We start from the raw sequence: 24,145 nt of genomic DNA, 5'->3' as shown, positions 1-24,145 counted from the left end.
GAACGGAACAATTTATGGGCTTTGCTAGTTTCAGCCAGCCAATGGATTTATTGGATTAACGCTTTAAAGGCTTACCTCTACATGATAAGATATCAGACAACCAGAGCAAGTCTGGCAATGTCAGCAGATTGATTTTAAAGTTTTGGTGGATAAAAAGGAATGCCTGTATACACAGAGAAGTTATTTAATATTGTGTACCATTAAAAAAAAAGCAAACGGGTAAACAATTATTTACAAGTTCTTGTATAAAATTACCAAGAAAAGCTAACACTGATAAAAATTATAGCATGAGTCATACGTCTGCAACATTTGCACTTTACACAATGTGCAAAATTAAACACATTTTGTGCAACACAGCTCTCACACCCCATGTACAGCAGAACGAGTGATTGTGACTGAATAACATGCGTGTTAAAGATGTTAAACAACGTGAAAAAAAGATGTCCTTTGGATATGACAATCAACTGCAGTCCATCTTCTTTTCAGCCATTCGCAACAGTAGCATCTCAGAGTATTTTTCCAGAAGAGCCATTGCCCGGTCATCCCTCAGCTGCCGCCCGGGAGAGTCCTCAAGAGGCTGGGAAGCTTGCTGGGCAGCACAGCATGGCTCCTGGGGGCAGAGGCAGCCCAGCTCCTGCAGCATCCCCGTAAAGGCTTCCTGCAGAATGCTCTTCATCTGCACCTGCTGCTCAGACAGCTCATGGACAGCCTGAAGCTACAAGAACAGGAAAAAAGAAAAGCATGTATACAATATATTAAGGGTAATACTTTTTTTGCTTAGACCAATGGTAATTCTTAGAAGTTTTCTTCAGCACACATGAATCATGTCTTCATGCTACCATAAGAACCACAAGTTGGAAGACAAAGTAAATATGGAATCATCTTTGAAATCAAGTCATTACTTTGTCACATTAGTTTAATACCACAAAGCTGTTTTATTTTTTTTGTCTTTTTTAGCCATTTCTGCTGAGAAAAATCAATGGCAGCAAATAATACTAAAACAGCCATAGCGCTAGCTGACAAAATTCTAAACCAATGTCAGTTAATATAGGCATTGAAATGTTCTATAAAAGCACATACGGAACCATATATGTGCTTTGCTAGTTTCATGAGGAAACAATAACAACTTGGTGACAATTTTTCATGACCATAGCATATTTAATCATTAAGTAAAGAATTATGACACCTCTATCATTAGGCTGTGGTATTTATTACATTGTGTTTCTAAACTATTATGTAGTACCACAAGTCTTCTGTAGCTGTATAACACTCCATTTGCAACAGCTCTATTTAAACTTGTGCCTTGCATTTCTCTTACAACTCTGGGGTGGCAACATGAGAAAAATACATCCGTGATGGTACTCATCATCAAGCGACCGGATCATGGTTTTAAAAACCTCTTTTGTAAGTGTGTTAACCAGGTACCATGTCTTTTGTGAGGTGAAAAGTTAATGCATCAGTTATTTCTCTGTGTCATTTGGAACCTCATCCAGATCTGGCTTTGAACTCATCATACAGAGTTCTTTGTTGCTGATTTAAATACTCAATTAGTCATGTTGCCTCATGTTGGGACAAACAACTGGAAGACACTGTTGACCTGTTTTGGTCATCATCCTTTCTGTAGCCAAAATAATTCCATAAATCTGATGTTGATTTTCTTTTTGCAACAAAACCGCTCAATTTCAGACTGTGGTGAAGGACCATTTGGGGAGGGACTGCTTTAATTGATGATCAACAATGATTTTATGGTTTGCAGTGCACGCAGAAACCATGCCAAAATCACAACTAGCAACAAATTCTGTGTATCCCAGATGGAGGAAACAAATTATTTTGGGAAGAAACAGTGTCACTGGTAGATATGAAAGTGGGTGCACAAATTTGACTTTTGTGTCAAGCAGCAAAAAAGTTGCAGCCTGACATGTTTCATTAATTTGCCTTAAGTGACATTGCACATCATCGCCCCATCATTCATAAGAGTGTTGGCTTTATAAAACATTACCCATGTTGTCTATTATACATCATAGATTATGTCTCCAATAGATAGTTCTGCAAATCCTAATTCTCTGCAAACAAATTTACTATTGTCACTGTTCATCAAAACATTCATCAAAATGTCTTAGAATGGACAATACTCACAGGTTTTTTAAAAAAGCACTTGTTTAAAGGGCTAATCTGCATATTGCAGTCTTCTGCAATATCAGCACCGGAAAGCCATTCTTACATTAATGACATACTGCACATCCCTAATAAATGATAAGAGAAAAAGCAGTAAGATGGTTCAGCAAGTGTGGTGCATGTAGGGGCTGAAGGTACCTTGATGTAAAAGCTGGCTGCTCTTTGCATTGTGTGCTGCAGCTCATTCACAATCTCCTTACACATCTGCATCTCATCTGAAAGAGAACACATGACCCCAAGAGATATAGCTCTGTTCATAAGCTTGAACAGCCTTGGCACGTGATTTTAAAAACAATAATACCTTCTTAGTAGAACATAACCAGAAAAAATCTGAATAAGATATTCACTATATAAAAGTTACACTAATTACTGTGGACATGGCAAAGAAAAAAAAATGTTTTTCTAATAATAAAGGACATCTTAAGGGGGGGCCTGCACTTGCACACTAGGATAACTGTGATGGTCAATACAGTAATCTGTTTTGTCCTTAAAAATCTGCCATGGTATCTTTTTGATGACTCTCTTAAGGAAGCCACAGGTATCAAAATCCAAATTGAAACTCAGTGCTGGATTTTGAAATCAGTCTGTTAATTGTTTACACTGATTAGCCACATAGTCATCATACCTTACTAATTTAACTGGCTAGGTTAAGAGAAGCTGATACATCTGTAGTACCCAGATGAGGTTGGTAATTTTAATAACTGTGATATAAACGTTTACACTAGAAAATCATGTGTATGTGTACTAGGCAATGGAAGCTCAGTGGTTAAGGTACTCAACTAGTAATCAGAAGGTTGCCAATTCAAGCCCCACCACTGGCAATTTGCCACTGTTGGGTGCCTGAGCAAGGTCCTTAACCTTCCATTGCTCAAGTTATATTCAGTCATAATTGTAAGACTTTTCGGATAGAAGCGTATACAATACAATACCAGTGTCTCCAGGAACTGGTCCTTCACTTGTAGGCTCCGGTTTGGATGAACTTGCGGTGTAGGTCTGAGAATTTCTCAAGCTCTTTCTTGGTGTTACCAAGAGGCTGCCTTTCACTTCAGCCATCACTGTCCCAGCTGACAGCCTGCTGGATGACTTGGGGGTCATACCTTCCTCAATTTGTCTGATTCGTATTCGACTCTCCTTTCCTAGTGAGCGCATCTCTGTTGGACTCACCAAGGTCATTTGACAAGGAGGGTTGATGTGCTCTACATGGCTTCTCAGGTACTTGAGGGAAGCATGTGACATGCTGGTGGTGCAAGGTGTGGGCAGGTCCAAGCGAAGTGTTGCCCGAGCACTGTGATTACCCGGGGCAGAAGCTGTCTGAGAAGGTGCTGGTTTTGCAGGCCCTGAAGAAAGTGCCTCTATGGAAAGAGGATGTGGACATGGGATGTTTTTCTTACATTGTACAGTCTCACTAAGGTACTGGTTAGATGATGTAGCTTTCCAGAGTTCCTTAGTTCCATCAGGATGCTCCTGTGTTGGACACACACTGAGATCATCTTCCGCGAAGCTAGTTGTGGTGTAGGTTCCGGCAGGAGGACTCGTGTTACTTTGGCAAGAGGACCTTGCAGAAATCACTGCATTGTCTGTCGTATCTGAAAAATGACAGAACACTGACATTTAAGCTCCAGGTGTTTCTCAGTGGATCATGTCATACATCTTCTGACATCAACCATAAACATACAGAAACCAAGAGGAAAAACTGAAACCCCCTGGAATATGTTAAAGGCCCTGCACAGTCATTTTTCCTCCTTACTGAAAATGTTATATCAGCAGGAAGTATGTGATCATCTTCATACTTCTGCTTCAGTTCAACATTTATTGGGCAGTGTAGTGTGCAAAGAATAACCTTTTTTTCTCCTTTTTTTTTGGTATATGGCACCCTAACTGCTCTTTAGGAATTACATACATAATGAATAGATTACAGTCATTTGAAAATTGGGCTTAGAGCTCTGGATTTGCCAGCCGACTAAAGCTTAAAGCAACAGCTTTCCTGACCTTAAGCTAATGGGAGGCAATGTGGATGATGATTAAAAATAAAGCCTTACCAACTTAACGGTCATCGTTTTCATTCGACACTTTATTCAACAATGTAGCACGTAATGAGAATACAACAAAATGTGCAGGATAGTGTTGGCTAATTTTATGTTATTTAACTCAGCTAGGCCCAGTTAGGCCCAGTTAACCAGATGAATATACGATAGATTAGATAGCTACCACTAGCCATCATTAGTTAATAGCTTTAAAAATGATCAATATGTTTAAAAAAAATAAAAAATAAAAAAAAATGCAGATGATACTGCTCTAAATACGCTCTTAAAATATTAATTGTTGTGTCCTCTGATTTAATCAGAGAATTTGATTAGCCTCTATTTAAACAGCATGGATTCTGCTGTTGACTGAGCCCCCCAACATCCTTTCACCTGTTCAGGTTTAGACACGCACTGATGCGATTCGATTTCCAGCTTGATCCATACTGACTAACTAGGTGGTCATGTCTGACACTGAGGCTGTGAATCAATCCAATGGCGTTCACACCCATACCGCAGAATGGTAAAAGGCGACAGAGAAAACCATTTTCAAAACATCATTTTAATCTAAACTTTGAGGGGGGAAAATGGAAGGTAACTGGAATACATAATATTCTTTGAGGAATATTTATTAAAATATTTATTTTATAACTGGGAAGGGCCTTTAAAAGCATGCAGACACAACTGTATTTAATAACCCACGTGAAAACATTTTATTGCCCACCAGTCATTTATTTTTGAGGATATTCATAGAAATCTCTCTCTCATTCTCAGAGATACCCTACACCTATACACAGACACCCACTTACACACACACCTCCATGAACATTTCTACAAGGGACACTGTGGTGAAATTTCACATCAGATAATGAGATGCATTTCTTGATTGCTAAAACGATTATAATTAAATCAGCTCTTAACCAAAATGCCACTATTATTTAACAGCAGTCAAAGGCAGTCATTGTAAATTTAAATTAATAAAGTTGTGTGTAGTTATTTGCTAATGCTACTGCACCATCAAAAAATATCCTTCAAAATCCTAAACCAGGACAATCATATCTGAAACTTACCGTTTTTTAGTTTTTTCTTCTGATCTGTTCTTTTGGCATGTGGAGCATTTGGCATTTGGCAGGTCTTGGAGAGCAGCATGCAATTAACCACAGGAAACCAAGAGCAACAGGTGAAGAAGAGCATTCACCTTTACAATAACATTTCTGATTATCCATTTAAAACATGACCATATGCTAGTATTTTTGGTCAGCCACCTTTTTATAACACTGACTGTTATCAATGCATCTGTATGACACTTTGCCCACAGATTCAAAAGAAATTACAATCAACTTAAACCACTGTTTTCTTAATACGGGGGAAAACTATAAGAAAATGGTATTCTTGACCAGCATGTCACCGCCAACATCGAACAAAAGAATATGGCATAGATTATTTAATTAACTCCTGTAATGTTTGCCAACATAAGAAAACCATGGACATTAAATGGAATGGAGTTTAATAGCTGACATTTGTGGCCTAGGTTCCTACTTGTGTTTATATAGAATACCTCTGGTCTTAAACTGCTGCTGGACTCATCTGGAATAGCAGGCAGGCAAGTCGAAGGCCGAAACGCAGCACCACTTCCAACGCCTGTACCACTGCAGGAGTGAGAAAATTTATTACATCATCTCATGTTACCTTTAATTCTCTGATGATTACAAAATGCTCTTGGCTCTGAATTGAATTGATGAATGAGAAACACCACTGCTTAAAGCCCTACTAAAAATTAATGCCACCTCCAGGCTATTATTTTACGAGTCAACAGAGATTTTCGAAACAACAATAACGTAAGATCATAAAACATGTAATATTAATGTATACAATTCCTTCTGCACGTAAACTTAAGAGTTAACCCAGGAGCAACTGTTAATGTACCTCTATGCTTCATGGCTTCTTTTGATAATTTAGATTTGTAAATGTGTGTGTGTGCGTGCAAACATTTGTGCAATTATCCAAATCAGCCAATCATGTGGCAGCAGCACAAGACTATCCTGCAGCTTCATTCATAAAGCACAAATCATATCAAACTCATTTTGACAACAACTGTAAATGATCAAGAGCTCGGTGTACTTTACTGGTCTCCACAGTCTCCTGATCTGAATTCTGTATAGCACATTTTTCAGGGCAAATGTGCAGATAAAAAAAAAAAAAAAAAAAAACTGCAGCGACTCCATCATGCAGCCATGTGAACATAAACCCAAACCCCCCCCCCAAAAAAAGTCTGTGGAATTCATGCCAGAAATAACTAATGCTGTTCTGAAGGCAAATGGGGTTCTTATCCAGTATTAGTATGGTACAGTGTTCCTAATAAAGAGGCCTGCGAGTATATTTATATATAGACATAAAATATATAATAAGGGTGTATGTGCTTGGTGTGGACTGACCGAATGCGGTTCTGGAAGCGGGAGAGGAAGCGGGTAGAAAGACTCAGTCGAGGGTTGAGGAAGTTGCTCTCATTGGTAGGCTGCTGCAAGCTGTGCAGGTCTGTGTCAAACTTTTCTGAGAGAGTAACAATAAAAAGAGTAATGAAAAGGAGTACAGGGCTTTCTGACATATAGGCTCTAGATGCAGTAGAAGTTATTTCCATGAAGTACTGAAGTATGAAGTATTCTTTACGATAAATTGCCTTATTAATCAGTGTTTACCTCAGTAATAGTTGAGGTAACATTTTGACAGCAGAGCAATTACTCTTGAAAACATCAATGATAAAGCAAAAGACATGTTGAACCATTAGTGGCCACAGCAAGTGTGTCAAAGTGTTGTCGCAGCAGCGTGGCAGGCTCTTCGTTATCCTCTTCCTCTACTCCCGAACTGCCCACGGAGCTGCCCTGACTGAGTGAGTCAGTATCCTCTGAAAGGTATGACATATTTACATAAGTGATTGCATATAGGAGGGTGTATATATAGTTTAATACAGTGCCATCTACAAAAAGCTGCAAAGAAGGCCCCGCTTTACACAGGCCTTTGGTTAAATGTCATTAAGTGGGGTATAATCAGGCAAACTTTAAATAAAGCGGTTTAAATTTATCACAACAAACTCAAAAGCCATTCCATCTGTTGTAGTATCATGTCTAAGAATAAGATATGCAGTTCTTGCAACTCACGGTCATGGGCCTGGTCACTGTGCACCTGGTCACTCTCAGCTGAGCAGGCACTGTCTGGACTCAGTTCCTCTAATTCTGGATCAGTTTCAATGTCCTCACATAGCCCCTTCACATCAAATTCCCTACAGAAATAAATGCAGTTGGTCATTCACTCAGAACAGGTTTGGGGATGGGGTCTATATTAGGTCCAAGATTATATCTAATCTAATCAGTCCTGCACTGAGGCAATTATTCAAATCAAACAAGACCTACCCCTCTGCAGTAGCGGACAGAGTAGCACTGTTGGCTGGGTACAGGATGTAGTCATTGTTCTCTGAGGAGCTAATCAATGGGTTGAAATGATTCTCACTCTCCAGCAACTGCAGCTCTGTCTCTTGAAGCATGGAACTAAATCGTTCGGACATCTAGTGTAAACAAAAACATGGCATCTGTGACAAATGTCTCAAATAGTTTCTCACAACACACACACACACTTTTTCCTCTTACATTGGAAACCCTCTCCACAACCTCTTCTGCATCATCACCCTCTTCACCTAGAAGACTGTCTAGGCTCTGAGGGTGAAAATCCACATCTTGCCCTTCCTTCTCTTCTTCGCACTCATCGTCATCCCCCTCTGCTCTGCTGGGTGTATGAGAGAGGGGGAGCTGTAGGCTCCTGGTCTCCAACACTGAACGAATAGCTAATGGATCTGCATGCACAGCCCAGCGCCCCTGTGGCTGGTACTGGGTGCCTTTAGGTCTGGTAGGATCCACATTGTTAACAGCTCCAGCACCCTACATACGTGACACAAAGTGACCCAGATAAAATACAGGAAAGAGGTAAACCTGGTCAATGTTTCATGCATATAAGTTTATAGGTTTAAGGTCTGGTTCCTAAGTACAAACCAGTCTGCGAGCCCACATGGGTAGGCGGCCATTGGTCTGAGGCATCATGAGGTCCAGGCTCTCTAAAATCAACACACACCTGATTAATCAAAGCACCTCTTACTGATTTCATATAGCACATTTTATATATGCGTGTGTGAAGTCTGCCTAAGAGGAATTAAAAGATAAATAACTGAAAAAAAAAAGATTTATTACAAAACAAAATCATGAGGCTTCTTTGGTGTAAGGTTAAGATTCACAATTAAGTCATACAAATATTTCAGGCCCTTCTTCAGTTGTTTTTTTAATGCATTACACATAAGGCAATTATGTTCCGCAAGTACATGCTCACATAAGAGGAAACGTTAGTAGTGTTAAGTAGACTTGCTCAGAATTTCATGTGTCTGCAAAATCACCTTTTGTTGTATTTGAGAAAATATGTGAATTTTGAAAACTTCTGCTCCTAGGAAGCAAATTCCAGTATATCAAAGTATCCTTACCATCACCTTGGCATTTTCAGGAGATGCCTGGTCTTAAAAGGTCACTATACATTTGATATTCAACAGATGAAGCCTTCAGAACACTGTACATGATCTACTGCATGAATCCAAATATGTCATTTTAGAACTGCTGTAATACATGCTTTGCGTCTATTCAAATATACACTGTCCAAATTGCAGTGCTGGCCTCAGCACAAACTTTACATCCACTCACCTATAGTGGTGTCCACCCTGGCTGGGGTGCTGGGGTCATCTTCGATGTCCTCCTTTGCCTCTGCCATTATGTTTGGATCTCCCTCCTGAGTCTGAGACAACACGCTGCAAGGTACAGCAATGTAAGTCTCTCTTCTAGAGAGCAAGACAAAAATATGAAGTCCCTAATATATTGGCACATTTAAGAAGCAATTTAACATGCATAATTGTACTAATTGATCTGGATCTTTTTTGGTCTCACCTGAGGTCACATTATCCAAATATTTTCCATCATTGACTGAAGATTTTTAACAAAAATAAAAAATAAATGAAAGCTGTCCGTCACTTTGACAGATTACAACACACTGGGTGGTTTACCATAACCAAATAATTAATACACCTGTCCAGCTGGTGTTGCGTGGTGTGTCCATATTAATTAGCTATTGTTTAGTTATGTCTTTGATCCCGCATATATGACCCCGTTGCAAAAGAAAAGTGTGCTACCATAACGTCATGAAATTATGTACCTGTTCACATGTGCTTATTTAGGCACAAGGGCCACCTTGGTGGTCTCCGCTGTCAGTGCAGGGAAAAATAAATAAATCATTCATCTACATTGAGGGTGGTTTATCTGTTCATTTCATCCTGTCCTTATAAATGCATAAGGTTATGTATATTCATTATTATCTATAAGCTTATGCATATTCATCATTACAAAAAGGAAACTAAAGTATGAAAATTAAATGTCTTATTTAAAAAAAAAAAAATTTTAAATGGTGGGTTATAATAGATTGGCAGAATTTGTACAGGCCAGTCTGTCAAAATGTCGGACAAATAGTCTAATGCAAACTCTGCTCCTCATTGCAAAGCAGAAGGAAACCAACAAGTTGTCCCTTTGGTGGTTATTTTCTAAAAACAAATCATTTATACTAAATTAATCTGGTGAACCAGTCCAAAAGGCTGTAAACAAATGAAGAATAGTAAAAGGACCTAAATAGAATATTGCAGGAACACCCTTTTAGGCTCCAGAAGATCTCATTTCATGCCAACATCTATTAAATCCACACATCCACAATCTGAGACAAGTTGGCCACAGACCTCTTTAGCCAGCACTGAAAACATTTTTTTTTTTTTTTTAATGTAGGAATAAAAGTAAGTCCAAAGCTGACCATTCCAACTTTCTAAAATTGTAGAGAGAAGAAATCATAGAAAGTGCAAAGGTAAGCTTGACAAAGCCCGGGCTGAGTGACACGTTAATTAGTGAGGTTTTAGTAATTTGTGATAATTTCAGAAGTAATCTAGACACTACTGAGTCAAGTATGCACGTGATCTGTTTAAATACAAGACAAAATTCTAATAACAGGTTCTAACAAGATTATATCATCATATCTGAATACCTATACTCATTTCTTACCGCTGATTCTTTGAATTTTAAAAGTGCCATAATGCTTCAACAGGTAACAATTTAGAGAATGCCTGCAATAGCAGATGGTACAGTAGTTGTACCTCGTGGCTTGCTGCTTGGAAGCAAGTCTGGTCATGTTCCCAAGACCTGCTTTCCTTTTTCTCTCTGCCAATCTCTTCCTCATGGAGTTGGTCATCTGAGAACACAGACGCCACACAAACACACAGCTAAAACACCCACATACACACATCAGCACCCACACAAACACACAAGTTAGAACCACACAAGTTAGAACCACACATACAAATTCCACATTGCTTAATTGTTACATTCAAAATATTAAATTTCACATGCACTAAATGGATAAAATGAATCTTAGATTAAAGGCATTTCACTTGAAATATAGCTCATAAAATAATTAATTATTTATATGGTAGGGCTGGTCTTGTCCAACACAACTGGAAATTTTAAAACATTTAATTTGCAGCTTGTCTGGCAAAATGCTCAACTTAAACGTTCCATGTGACTAATCATAATGTGTGTCCAAATTTTGGAGATAAACTGAAAAAAGGCCTTAATGACCAAGCTGATTTGGCCATGGCAGATAAAGGCAGGATATTTGACTGAGATTTGGCAATTACAAAATGCTGATGTGCAAATGGTTTAAGTGAAGTGGAACAGAAAGAGAAAAGTGTGATGATTAAGAGCCACAACATTACAGACAACCTGAAAACATACCACAATGCAGAGGCAGTTGTCAAAAGTAGGAATAAGCAAAGAAAGAAAGATTTATTCAAGATACAGTCAATATAGTGCAACATGCATGTTCATTTCTGAGGCATTTGAAGCGGGGACTGTTTAAATCGTCATTTACAAGTGGAGGGAGAGAGTGGGCAAGTGAAGGAGGGAAAGACTGATGATCACATATACCTGTCCCCACACACAGTGATCAAGTGTCTGCAGTCTGGACTGAACTTCATACCAGTCACAATTTCTAAAAGGGGGGGACAAAAGGAAGACAATTTTTAAAAAATAAATGATTTTAAAAATTTTAAAAACATTCTGGAAACTTCTGGTCAAAAATAAGTTAAGGTGCATGAAGCAAAAACAAGAAAAAGTTACCAGAGTGCCCAAATAATACTGCCACACACTCCCCAGACTCATAATCAAAAATACAGATGTTCTTGTCTGAGCAGCTAGTGGCCAAGAACATTCCGGAAGGATCCAGCAGAACCTGGGAATAGGGGAAATTATCGAAAAGAATGAACAAATGTATGAAGGTGTGAATGTATAAATGAGTAAGTATTCTGCCAATTCAGGAATTTCTATTAGACAAACTTATTTCCAAAGATTCTAAGCAAGTGATTGTCTCAGCAATTTAATGTATGGATGTAACAGACATTTTTACATGCAAGTTTTTATTCTACAATTTTTCTGCATTTTATTTTCAATGTGTGGTCGATGTATTATTAGATCACTTGGCATAACAATAACCAAGACAAGATCTTAGGTTAAGTAGTGCCAAAACAGGCTTAAAACAACAAAAAACATTTAGACTGATTGGACTGCTCAGAGAATGACTAACAATATGATTACATCGGAAATCAGGACATACACTGATTAATGAGCAGTGTTATTCACACACAACTCCTCCCCAAAAAAGACACACCTTGAGCAACGTGCCATCATCAGTCACAGATCCCTTAAAGCATTTTTCCATCTTGCCACTCTTCACATTGTACACTCTAAGAAACAGACAGATCACTAGAAATAAATAAAATGTATCCTTTTTATCCCCTCTCTGTATGTCCATCATACAAATATTACCTGATGTTCCGGTCTTGGCAAGCGATGACAGTGTGTGTGCGTGTGGCGTCCAGGTCCATGTCATATAATGTGCTTTTTTCCACCACATGATGCGACCGTGAGAAAGTTAGGCCATCAGAGGACTGCAATCACACAGCCAACGTGCCCATTTATAGACCCGCAAAATCAGAAAGAAGCAAGATAACAAGTTGCATGGCAATTGTGACAAGGCCCGCATCAAGATAACAAGCTTGGCACACTAACCTGTTCGGCCGAACGGAAGTAGATACTCTTGTCAGCACCACAGCTCACCATGCACACTTTTGGACCCACAACTACAAGAGAACAAACAAACATTCTTAATATAGCACCCTAGTAGTAGCAATTCAGAATGAATGCTGTTACACTTATAAAGTGCCTTTCTCAAAACTCAAGGACGCTCTACAAACCAACACACGGCATTTACATCCAGTCAACATACCGGTGTTGACTAATCACTAAGCAAATGTAGAACAGAGCAAAAACATTTTTCTCAAACCCACCAGTAAACTGCATGGCAGTGACAGATGCTGAGTGATCATAAACAGTCTGTGTGAGGCTGTAGTTATTCTCCATGTTGAAAATGTGAATGAGTCGATCACGACTGGCTGAGGCGAGCAGACACAGATCTGAAAGAAAAGATTAATGTGCTTTGTGAATAAAAAAATATACAGAAATAAACAGTAACAGGAGATTTGGTTACACAAAAAAACTCATTTGCATCACAAAACGTTCTAATAGTCTGTAAAGTCAGGTTTGGTCGCATCTTCACTGAATATGAAAAATACCTTTTAAACACAAATGGATATAATGTAGTTCTAGGTTTCTTATGTCTTGGCTGGAACATGCAAAAAAAGTACCCTTAATTACAACAAAAAGATAGCATAACCATCCACATTCAAAAGCAACCAAAATGGTTTTACATGTTAATTTTCACTTTTAATGTAGTGTTTTGTTTAGTTTTTTTACTTGAATGCTCTCAAGTGCAAAACATCCAAATCTCTGTTCCTCAGGCAGTCAATATCACAACTTTGGAGAGGTGAGTCAAGAACTCCAAGATGTCTTCAAAACTGATAAACCTCTGATTTATAAAACCAACAAGCTTTATTGTGAAATATATTTCTTTGAACTATACACAAGACTCCCTTACTAGTCTCAATGGGAGAGAAGGCTAGACATAGGACCTCAGAGTCATGCGCCTCTATCTTCAGCAGCTCATCCATGAACTGAAGTCCAAATATCCTAAGCAATGAGATGAAAAAAGTGAAACTCATTAAACTAGCTATACCAGCTTTCAAAGTCTGAGTCCACGTAATTAAAATCTGTAAAAACCATACCAAACCAACTGTAAAAAAAAAAAAAAAAAAAAAAAAAAAAAAAAAAAAAAAAAAAACATTACAAACTACAATTATTACAAATTTCATGACTGCAATTACCAGATTGTGAGGACAAACATGCTCAGATATTCAATTTAGCCTGAACTGTTACCCAAATAGCACAAATTTAATTTTAGCTCAGAATAATGGATTAAGTACACTGAAATTACATTCCTGCATTAGGATTAAATCACAGTGGAAACATTACTTGGAAGTGGCAGAGAAGGAGCTTGGGTGTGTGTGTCGTACCGCAAGTTCCCACTGCGATCTCCAGCAGCCAGGTGCTGGCCATCTGGACTAATTCCCAGGACTCGGATACCAAATTTGCCATCTTGGCTGCCCTCTCCTCTCTCTGGAACGGCCTTGAGGTGGCGAGTGTCCTCATCCACATACACAATCCTCATCAATTCCTTTACACACACACACACACACACACACACAAAAAGACAAAGATCGAACTTCATCATCTGTGCAACTTGTTAGGGAATGGACTGTTGTCCCATGATGCATTTACCTGACTGTAGACGTTGTGGTGATGGTCAGCACCTTGGCAGTGCCTGTGCTGGGAATCAGTGCTCCAAAGGCGAATGGTGTTGTCCGATGAACAAGTAAGAAAAGAGCCAGGCAGCAAAGCTGCAGCTGAATCTTCCAACTCTGGGTAGGTCTTACAGTGTGAAATATTTGTCAGATATTTAGATTCTTTTGACAAAGGTGCATTACAACAATCTTCATTTCATTCTTAGTAAATATTTCAAAAATAAGAAAAGGGAGAAACCTCAACACTCCAGACACAGGAGCTGTGGTAGAGGGCAGAAAAGACCCGCCCTACATTCTTTACATCACGCACATCCCACACATACACGCTGTGGTCGTTATATACACAGGTTAAGTGGCCAGTCACAGGGTCATATGTAAGGGCAAGGGTATCTGGATACTGAGCTTCTGGATGTGCTTGGGTCAGGTGCCTATACAAGAGAAATGAGAACAGATCTGTGATTGGGGAATAAAACTTGACTTATTGTGTTCATAAGAAGCATCATTCACACTTTCTTAAATTTATCTAGTAAATTCCTAACTATGTGATGCTGACTCTAGTCTAGTGTAGTGGTCCCAGTGAGCATCAAAAAATGATAAGTGGTAGTGTAATACTAATGCATCAACAGCTAGGGCAACTATACCAATGAATAACATGAATTGTAACAGTTGGGTTTTGAACCATTTATAAAAATGAAAGCATTTCATTTTATAGATTTTTTTTTTTTTTTTTTTTTTTATCCATGGGCTAAACTGCAACTGCATTTAATACTTTACAAATGTACCTCTGTACAGAACTGAACAGAAAAATACCAGCTAAATCAACAGGGAAATGTAAAAATACAATTTATACCAATTTGCTTAAACATTTATGTTAATATACACTTTATTTCAAAGTTATGCAACTGCAGAAGCCATTCCAGATTGTACAAGATAAAAACATGTAGAAGCAGCTATTAGGCAATTAATGTGACAAAGTTCTTACTCAGCCTGTATTCCCTGGGAGACATCCACTCCCAGACAGTGGGGTCTGTGCAGAGTGGTGATGTAGTGCAAGTTTTGGGGGCTAAACACCCGCACTGTGCCATCAGCACAGCCACAGAAAACAAATGCATCACTCACTGACAAACATCTCGCCGAGCACGTCTGCAATATACACATTACAACATCAACATGGGTATAAACATTTTACAAGCAGAATCTTTCCACAGACTGTCATTTTTTTACTTTTTTTATTGAGAGTTGGGGAGCCTACAACTAACACACACTAGGGCTGCATAACAATCCTAATAGTAGTAATAAGCTGCAAAGTGATCTCTAACGGACTGCAAATGCAAATAAGCATGCCAGCTTATCACAGTTGTCATCGTGTGTTGTCACAATGACCAAACACTAATGTTCCTGAATTTGTGTTTAGTGACAGCAATTCAAAATCATAATGTAATTGATAAATCTCCATATAAACATTCAGCATGCATACCATATTTTGAACCATGTCACTGGTGTTGACATATATAGAAATAATCAGGACATATTGTGCAGCCCTAGTGCAGCCCTGCACAACATCTGAAAACAAAAGTATCCCAAAATATCAAACATCTAAATTTAACACGTTTCTTAATATTTTTAAAAAAATCACACCACCATAGATTGTTTCATGTTATGCATATTGGGCCAATGTAAATGTTTTGGATAAATTAATATTCACTGAAATCAATACACTAACTGACAATGCATTTCATTTTCAAAGTCAAAATAATACACCAAAATTAGCTATCAAGACTGCATTTACCTATAACTGACATCCAAACTAATGGGTTATGTTGCTAATGTTTTCTGAGACCACCACATAGTTCAAGATGGCTGTTCTCTATATGGGCAAATGTTACTTACTTTAAGGTCCACCCACAAATCCAGCTGCCTGTTGCTGTTGAACTGGCACAGCAGGCCTGCATGAGTAATACAGTAGGTGCTGCTTGCCATGGTTCCACACCCACATGCCAAATCACAGAATTCACTGTTTTGATGTTCTCCTAACAACCCCGATCGGCCAATAAGGGGTACCGTACTGTTCACCTGAAAGAGCAAACCTGTCAACTATAAAGCTTCTGTTTCATGAAACACAAAATGCAGTCTTTTTCAGCAGCTACTATCCATTTATAAGCTTAATGGAAATGAACCACAGAATATCGTGAAATCTTACATGCACTCATGTAACATGTTATGTAACAAATTAAATATAAATTTGTGTACATGACAAAAGCTTGAAATAAAAAGAAACTATTGGTGGCTTATCTGAATGAAATTATAATAAATGATCGAGCATGCAAGTCAACATGTACATGTTCAGAGTTTAAGATTGCAACTCAATGTCTATAAAGTACTATTATAACAGGAAAAAATGTATTCTAATTAGTTAAAAGGTCAGCAATCAGTGGTTTATGCAATATTGCTCCAAAATGTTAGCCTGGATACACTGAAATCTTGTTTAAGGGTGATATACATTAGGCCTTTGGAGAACTCTTTCAGACTAGCTCTTATATAAGCAGACAAAATTTAGTTGGAAATGTAGTGATCACCAGAATTTCTTTGTACGAGTACTAGGTTTGTGCTATTTAGATTTTGCCATTAAAAATATTCATTATTAATGATTTATTCATTCAGAACAAAAGATTAAAAGAAGAAACTGACAGACAAAAAAATAAAACCTAATGCCATGGAGTGGCACTGTTGGTATGTTTCTTAAGATCAATACAATCTTGAACGAGTTCATTATTATTATTATTATTATTAATATTATTATTATTCAGTTATACCCAATACACGTTTTAAAACAAAACATTGAAAAGGACTCAAAGTACAATATTACAATATCAGAATTAAAATAAACTTGTATAATATTAACAGCCTAACAGCCACAGTAAATAGAAAAAAATGGCATTATACTCAACATACAAACTAAATACACAAAAACTTATTCACAACTGCAAATGCAGTGAATTTTCCTACAGCCTTTTTAGCATTTCCACCATTTCTCTGACATTTCTCTGGATTTTCCTGAGAATTGTGTGTCAAGTTCTTTCCGCCATTCACTTCACACAAGCAAGGTCACAAGGTTGCAGCGCATTTTTGAAAAGTTATATTATTTTAACCAACTTTGTAAAAATGACAACACAAATTTAATATTAACATGGAAAATTAAAAGGAAATTCCATGCATTTATCATTTACAAAGAACAAGCCTGCCCAAATAAGAATGCAATGTAATCAGAGTCAACATCAAGAGATGCATTATCTTACACTGCCATGGTAAGAACTAGCAAATTATCATATCACAGAAGGCTAATGGGTATAGAAATGCTGGGGTTAAATTGTGCGTTATGAAAACTTTAGATGTGCACATAATAAGCTAGTATGATAACATGATTAAATTAGCAACACAATGGGAACTGTGAGCACGTTAACTGTTTCACACACACACACACACACACACACACACACACACACAACAAACCTTCTTTAACAATTGTAGACATTCAGAAAGGATGTGAGCCAAGACAAGAGATTAGAAGCAAGGTTTGTGCTGTTGTACAATTACTGAGCAATAAAAGCAATGAATTAAAGTGTAGGTCTGTAGTTCTGATCTTATCTCTTACCCTTCTCTCCTTCGAGGCATCCAAGTACCAAAACTTGACATGTCTGTTTCCTGCTGTGACAAAGTAACTACTGTCCTCGGAGAAGGAGACAGCCAGGACTCGACTAGACACTTTGTTGGATGCAATAACAGTGCCTCTCTGAAATGAAGAGAAGTAGTTATATAAATCAGAAGACTGCGTTTACTGCTTAGCCCACAAAGTGTATATTGGCAAGAGATAACCAGTTCTGAAATGCTCTCTAAAATCACCTTCCAGTCCCAGACACTGACAGTCCTATCATGCTGGTATCCAACAGACACAATGTAGCTGCTGTTGTTTGAAAACGCGACGCAGGCCACTCCATACTTGTGACACTGGACCTCTGCCACCTGAGTCCGCTCTGCCACATCCCATACTCTCACACAGGGCTTGTGCCCACTCTAGCCAGAAATAGGGATACAGGTTACATTTCAGACAGCCAAGACAGAAATACTTTAAAAAGACCATCTTAGAAGCAAAGTATATGAAGACCTGCTTAATAATAGTTAAAAAAAGTTAAAATTATTGTATTATAAAATGTAAAGGACAGTTAACAACTTAATGAAGCATTTGATGATTTATAGAACTGAGAAACTGGGACAGACATCCTATTGTCATGACAACCCAAACAGCTTGAATATGCCACATACAGAATTATAAATACCACAAACCACTGTCATCTCACTCACTCGTACAGTCACTTACTGCACAGACATTTTTCTTTCATAGACACCAGGTAAAATTGTTAGTGCAGTACTGAAATATAACAGATCTTTAAAATGTGTTTAAGTGCATAGTACTGAAAGAATTAAGGAGAAATCATACAAAAATGTTTTTTTACATTTCTGAAACATTTCCAGTCACTTACCTCACCGGTGACCAAATATTTTCCATTCTGGGAGAACGCCAAGGCACTGAAAGTTTTCCTAAGTAATAAAACAAAGATAAGACTTAGTGAATTTGCTTCACTTACTCTTTTGAAAACAATAAAAACATTAAAACAGAAGTGGGCTTTAGAGCAATAATGCTTATTTAACTTAATTACAAGGTCATGTACCTTGATGTATTAAAGATGTGACTTTGCTTGTTTTTCTTTGGATTGAGGAGCACAACAACACACCTGCAACAGTTAGCAAGAATAAATCACATTAAATACAATAACCCAATATTGGAGTGGGAAAAAAAAGATTTATATTTATTTTTATATATATACACACACACACACATATATATATATATATATATATATATATATATATATATATATATATATATATATATATATATATATATATATATACACACACACACACACACATGAGAGTGATCCTACCCTGCAGGGTATGCAACAAATTCTGTGTTGGGGTCACAGGCCAAACCACTGCTGCTGGAGGTGGTAATACCAAATACCTTCTCCAGAACAACCTGCAAGGACATAATAAGGCTTCAGCAAAGCAGGGTTAGGAAGAGCAACTCTGAGTAAGTTTCTTATTTCAGAAAATATTTCTTAGAGATAGCTAGCATTGCTACCTACCTACATAGAGTTTAGCCAGCTAGGCATTTCTCTAAGCATATCATTTTGCTAACTACCATTTTATTTAACTAATTTTCTATTACTTTTTGGTTAATCACATTAATAAAAGTAATTTAGAATAATTAGCTTATTTGAGTACTGAAAGTACTGAATTTCCTTAGTGTTTCTTGCATTTCACTGCTAGTTGTACCGGGTATGACTATGTATTAATAGACTTTGTGAAATAAACACGACCTAATCAAATCAATCACTATGAGTTACTTTTTGTATGTTTGAAACAGCTTCCTCGTGTTCGTAAAATCATAAAGCTTATAACGCTGTGTGGCGTTTATGACAATCAAATAACAGGCTATGATTTCAGATGCGAGTCAACAAACAGGCGCGTACTAGCTTGGGAAACACCCTAGCTGGCACTGGCAACAAAACGCATTTCACTAGGGTCCAATGGTGGTAAGACCAATAACCTGCCGATAAACGAAGAGCAATCACCAACAGACCGTTGACTCCGTAGAAAGCAGACCAACTTCCTCCGCCCCAAACTTTTGCTACGTAACCTAGATAGCGTTAGGTTAGCTAGACAACATATTGACTGAATAAATCAATACACAAGCACATACCCGGCTGTGAATGTCCTTCTTGTTGCTTTGTCGACTCTGTCGTCGCACATTGGCCGACACAGAAACATTAGCGTTACTGCTTTTTGTTTTCTTGACACGAGAGGTTAAAAAACTTGGATTTAGCCCTGGTCCAAGAGCAGTTCCTTCCGCCATGGCTTGTGCATGTAAAAACAAACCAACCGTTATGTAGCTAGGTTAGGTAACCTAAGTCTTTCTATCCAAGTTATTCTACTTCAAAACCTCTCTTAAAAGTCCTCGATGAAAATTTCTAAACTGAAAGAAAACCAGCTGCAAGCTAAAAAAAAAATGAAAAAAAGTTAAAATTAACAGAAATGTCTTTCGGCGACTTAATAAGAGTATTTGATTAGGTTAACTATCTAGCTAGCTTAGTTATTGTAAATCAGACTAACGTTAAATAAGTTAACCTAGCTAGAAGAGTGCTTAGAAAACAATTAACCGCTGGCTAAATAATCAAGCTGCTCACGAGATTGCGTTATATGTCAATTGCCATAATTTTAACCAACTCGACTGAACTAAAAAACGTAAGACGTCTTCATTTCATGTCACTTTCAATTATTAACAGACGTAAGGAGAAAAAACAGAAAAGCAAGTCGGTGCAAGGATATTCGATATGGCGGCATGCAGTTTCAAACAGACGGCCGTTTCCAATTCAACAAATAAGAACCCTTCGCTCATTTCTCCCTTCATGACGGTTAATATGACGCGAGGTATAGGTGTATTTGCATACGCCAACGTATAACGGTATTTTTACACGTCTAGGATGCATGAATTGGAATCAAAATGTATACATTTTCTAATTTATAATTAACAATATTTCTAAAGTGAAACGCGTTATCCTGTAGTCGAAGTTGTTTCATGCAAAAATGACAACCTTCCAACCCTATAATATGGACTCTCCCAAGTAGAAGTGGCTAGGGGAAGTGAACGATGGTTAGCCGCAATGTTAGCGTTGTTGCTGCTCTTCTTCGCCTTTACCAACTAAATTAAAAAACCGTTTCGCCCCCTACTGAGCTGTAAAAGTGGAAACATGACGGGGCATCAGAATTTACTTTAAATTGTCCATAAATATTCCATTAAACCGACATTTTCTTTTTTTTTCGCCATAATTTGTCATTTTTCAACGGAATCTTTATTTTTAAAAAGCAAGAAAATTATTGGTAAATTACATGAATGACTCGACTTTCCTGGCCTAGTGAAACGATAGGAACCTAATAATGACATTAACTTAAAAGCTCAACTGTCAAATTTAATAAAAACTCGACTTATTGCCATATTTCTCTCTCTCTCTCTCTCTCCCCTCCTCTGTCTGTCTTTTTTTTAAGCAAATTCCTTATTAAAAACATGTATATATCAAGTTAGGCACCCTTAAAATGATCAATTTAAAAAACAGGACAATTTAGTGGCATTAAATTATATAATGAGACATGAGATTTAGCCAGTCTTGGTCAAATACATTAGGTTCCCACTTATTTCCTTATCCCTAAAGTAATGTTTTAAGTGAAAACATGTAAAAACAGTTAAAATGTAAACAATGGTTGCAATAAAGTTGGAGCAAAATACCATAAGCGTGGATTGCACTATACATTAGGCAATGGAAGACCATTTCACAGTTTTCTACATTGTGATGTGTGTCTTTTAGTTTATTCTGGTCTGTTGCTATGCAATAAATATATTTATTGTAACCATATAAGTGAAATAGTGTTCCAAAAACAGACAATAAAAATGTGAAAAATAAAAGAGGCATTTGATTCTTTTAAGGAAACATATTTTTGATATATGTAAATGTACATATACATGGAATGTGATGTAATTGACTGGAATAATTGTCATCTTTCTAAAGAGATGTCCTTTTTGATTTCATGGGTGGGTAATGGAACAACAGGATGGGGGGGGGGGGGGGTGTCCTTCTGTCACTGAATGCAAAATCACTATGGAGAAATCTACCAACACCTCAGCATATGAATGGACATATGAGTATTACTATGATTATATGGATCCAGTGACTGTGGATGCGAGTAAACTAAGATACAATAGATGTGAGTTCTTCTTTGCCTGTAAAAGATAAATCCATAACCTTTTTTTATGTACAAGTCTAGACATATTGATATGTCAACCTATTTTCTGGTTTACTTTAGATTCAATCGTTATAATATTCTGGATCACTATGGCTGCATTTATTGGACTATTCGCCTTGATTTTGTCAAGTATTTCACGAACTGGGACTATCCCAAGGTAAGTAATGACATAGTATGCTGTCACAACAACATGAAAATAGCCTAACGGAATATAAGAGGATCATATGTAATATATAACAAAAGTATGAAAGTCATTTGAAGTACTTGTCACCATTGTTTTATAGTTTGGGATAAAAAGACACTGCTTGTGTTCAAATCCTGCCATTTTAGGTGTTATAACTACTGGGACAAATGAATTTATGAAAAATGACATGCTCAATGATTACATTTCCCTGTTACATTTTGCTAGATCTAGATACAAATGTGGTTTAAATGGAACTTAAATATAATTACTAATTTTGTGAACTCTACAAATAAAAATTTTTAGAACACATTTTCTGTTTCACAGGCGTGACAGTATCAGGAAGAAGTCATGCTTGTCATGGATAAGTAAAGAAAGATACACTCAGTCATCTCAATCCTTGGAGTGATGCATGTCACAGAAAAAAAAAAAAGCCAGTCTCAGCCCTTGACTGTAATAGCTTAGTGCAGATATATATTTGCATATTCCTGTATATTTCTATTGTTTTCATGCACTACTGACATTATACGTATATAAAATTATAATCATCTTCCTGAACAGAATGTTTAAATTTATGTTGCTTGTTTGACTTTTAAAATCTCAAAAACCTTCACTTTTAATGTTGTTACTTTACACAAAGATTTAGTGCTACTTGTTAGGAAATATATGCATCTTAATATTTTTCTGGGTTGTGCATTGTACGTATTAACTGCTTACTTTGACGACACTACAACAGGTTGTCATAGGAAATAAACTAAACAGTGCTCTGACTTGACTTAACTTACCTTGTTAAATAACAGCAATCATGTTAGAATGCAAAAAAAGAGTTGAAACGGCTCATTCTCAGACTAAAGTAAGTTCTATGGTATTACATTATTCATTCAGTGTTTACCATAATAGTTTGTTATTAATACAGCCATCTGTGTTTCCTTAATGCCTAACTTTCTTAGTAACATCATACAATATAAAGCTAAATCATAATTACTAAGTGTGGGATTGGCATGTGGCTTGCTAACTAAAAAATGGGTTTTTATATTTTTTAAACAAGACAACTTTGTGCATCCATGTCGAATGGTGAGAGGCAAACTACAGAAGAGCAGGCCAGTGGGGTTGCTCTCCTGTTTACACAGCTCCTAAGACTATCTATACCTCACTTCTCCACTTCCAACACATTCAGCACGCACTTCATTTTGTGGTAAGTGGGGGAGGGAGAGAGAGTGGGAAAGAATGACAGAAAATAAATTTCAGACCTCAAGGTTGGAGTTGCTAACCTTGCCCTGTAAAGATAAGCATTGCAAGAAGCATAATAAAAACTTAGAATTATTTTCTTTCTCTACACAATCAAGAATTTGGTTTTGTTAGATGAGATTTATATGGTTTAGATGTGAAGAAAATATCCATAACAAGGCAATATACAGAAATCGATCATGCTGCATTCCCTTATATATAAAGGTCCATGTACCTTCTGGGGCCCTTATATGACATTTAACATTTCACTAAGCTTACATACAGGATAACACACTAGAAAGTTCCATATAGACAGCAACTATTTGGCTGTGAATTTATTTTGGGGGGAATAATTTCTAAAATATATTTTAATCTGAATATATTTAAATGATTGATGTCAAGTAGACGGTAACAGCATTTTACTTCTTAATGTTTCTCATAGATATAATCCATAGACCTACACATAAAATAATGACACAGTTGGTTCACATATTTTTAGTGATATTAAATAATGTCAGTGTTGCTATGAAAGAATATAACTGCAAATCATGCAATTCATTTATTTAAATGAATTCAAATATACAATCACCCCACCCCACTCCACCCACATCACCAAACACTTACAAAACTAACATGAACATTTTAAAATTCATGTTAGGATTTGTGTCTGTAATTGCTAAAATGGTCCTATAAACCTGACATTTTAATACTTAGGTTTTTCAGAGGAAACTGATAAAGCTTCCTGAAGTG

The 24,145-nt window shown here is 37.2% G+C and overlaps 2 protein-coding genes across 4 annotated transcripts; one reads left to right on the top strand and one right to left on the bottom strand.

Moving 5' to 3' along the window:
- Positions 1-11: 11 nt before the first annotated feature.
- wdr62 (WD repeat domain 62) lies at positions 12-20,539 on the bottom strand. Of its 2 annotated transcripts, none has more exons than XM_027005775.3 (31): positions 19,892-20,539; positions 19,074-19,165; positions 18,798-18,860; positions 18,609-18,666; positions 17,971-18,141; positions 17,723-17,860; positions 15,961-16,143; positions 15,053-15,213; positions 14,309-14,498; positions 14,048-14,197; positions 13,783-13,943; positions 13,308-13,399; positions 12,661-12,786; positions 12,383-12,453; positions 12,140-12,261; positions 11,982-12,057; positions 11,435-11,546; positions 11,243-11,306; positions 10,414-10,539; positions 8,930-9,063; positions 8,237-8,298; positions 7,838-8,125; positions 7,604-7,755; positions 7,352-7,473; positions 6,976-7,098; positions 6,632-6,746; positions 5,755-5,845; positions 5,267-5,330; positions 3,105-3,761; positions 2,314-2,390; positions 12-715 (listed from the first exon to the last, which is right to left on the bottom strand). In XM_027005775.3, exons 1-31 carry the CDS (start codon positions 20,042-20,044, stop codon positions 461-463), a joined length of 4,449 nt encoding a protein of 1,482 aa, XP_026861576.2. In that variant the 5' UTR covers positions 20,045-20,539; the 3' UTR covers positions 12-460. The 2 variants fall into 2 exon arrangements, with proteins under 2 accessions (XP_026861576.2, XP_026861577.2); XM_027005776.3 differs by having other exon boundaries at positions 8,930-9,033.
- Positions 20,540-21,809: 1,270 nt separating this feature from the next.
- Positions 21,810-24,144, top strand: mrap (melanocortin 2 receptor accessory protein). Of its 2 annotated transcripts, XR_014118000.1 has the most exons (4): positions 21,810-21,948; positions 22,048-22,144; positions 22,496-23,021; positions 23,217-24,144. XR_014118000.1 is itself a non-coding variant. In XM_027005777.3 (3 exons), exons 1-3 carry the CDS (start codon positions 21,843-21,845, stop codon positions 22,575-22,577), a joined length of 285 nt encoding a protein of 94 aa, XP_026861578.1. In that variant the 5' UTR covers positions 21,810-21,842; the 3' UTR covers positions 22,578-24,144. The 2 variants fall into 2 exon arrangements, 1 of the variants encoding a protein (XP_026861578.1); XM_027005777.3 differs by having other exon boundaries at positions 22,496-24,144.
- The last annotated feature ends 1 nt before the right edge of the window (position 24,145 follows it).

The sequence above is a fragment of the Electrophorus electricus genome, chromosome 17 (assembly GCF_041902795.1).
Source record: "Electrophorus electricus isolate QZ-2024a chromosome 17, ASM4190279v1, whole genome shotgun sequence".
NCBI lineage: Eukaryota > Metazoa > Chordata > Actinopteri > Gymnotiformes > Gymnotidae > Electrophorus > Electrophorus electricus.
The sequence above is the reverse complement of the archived record's forward strand: the minus strand, read 5'-3'. Positions and strand labels throughout refer to the sequence as shown.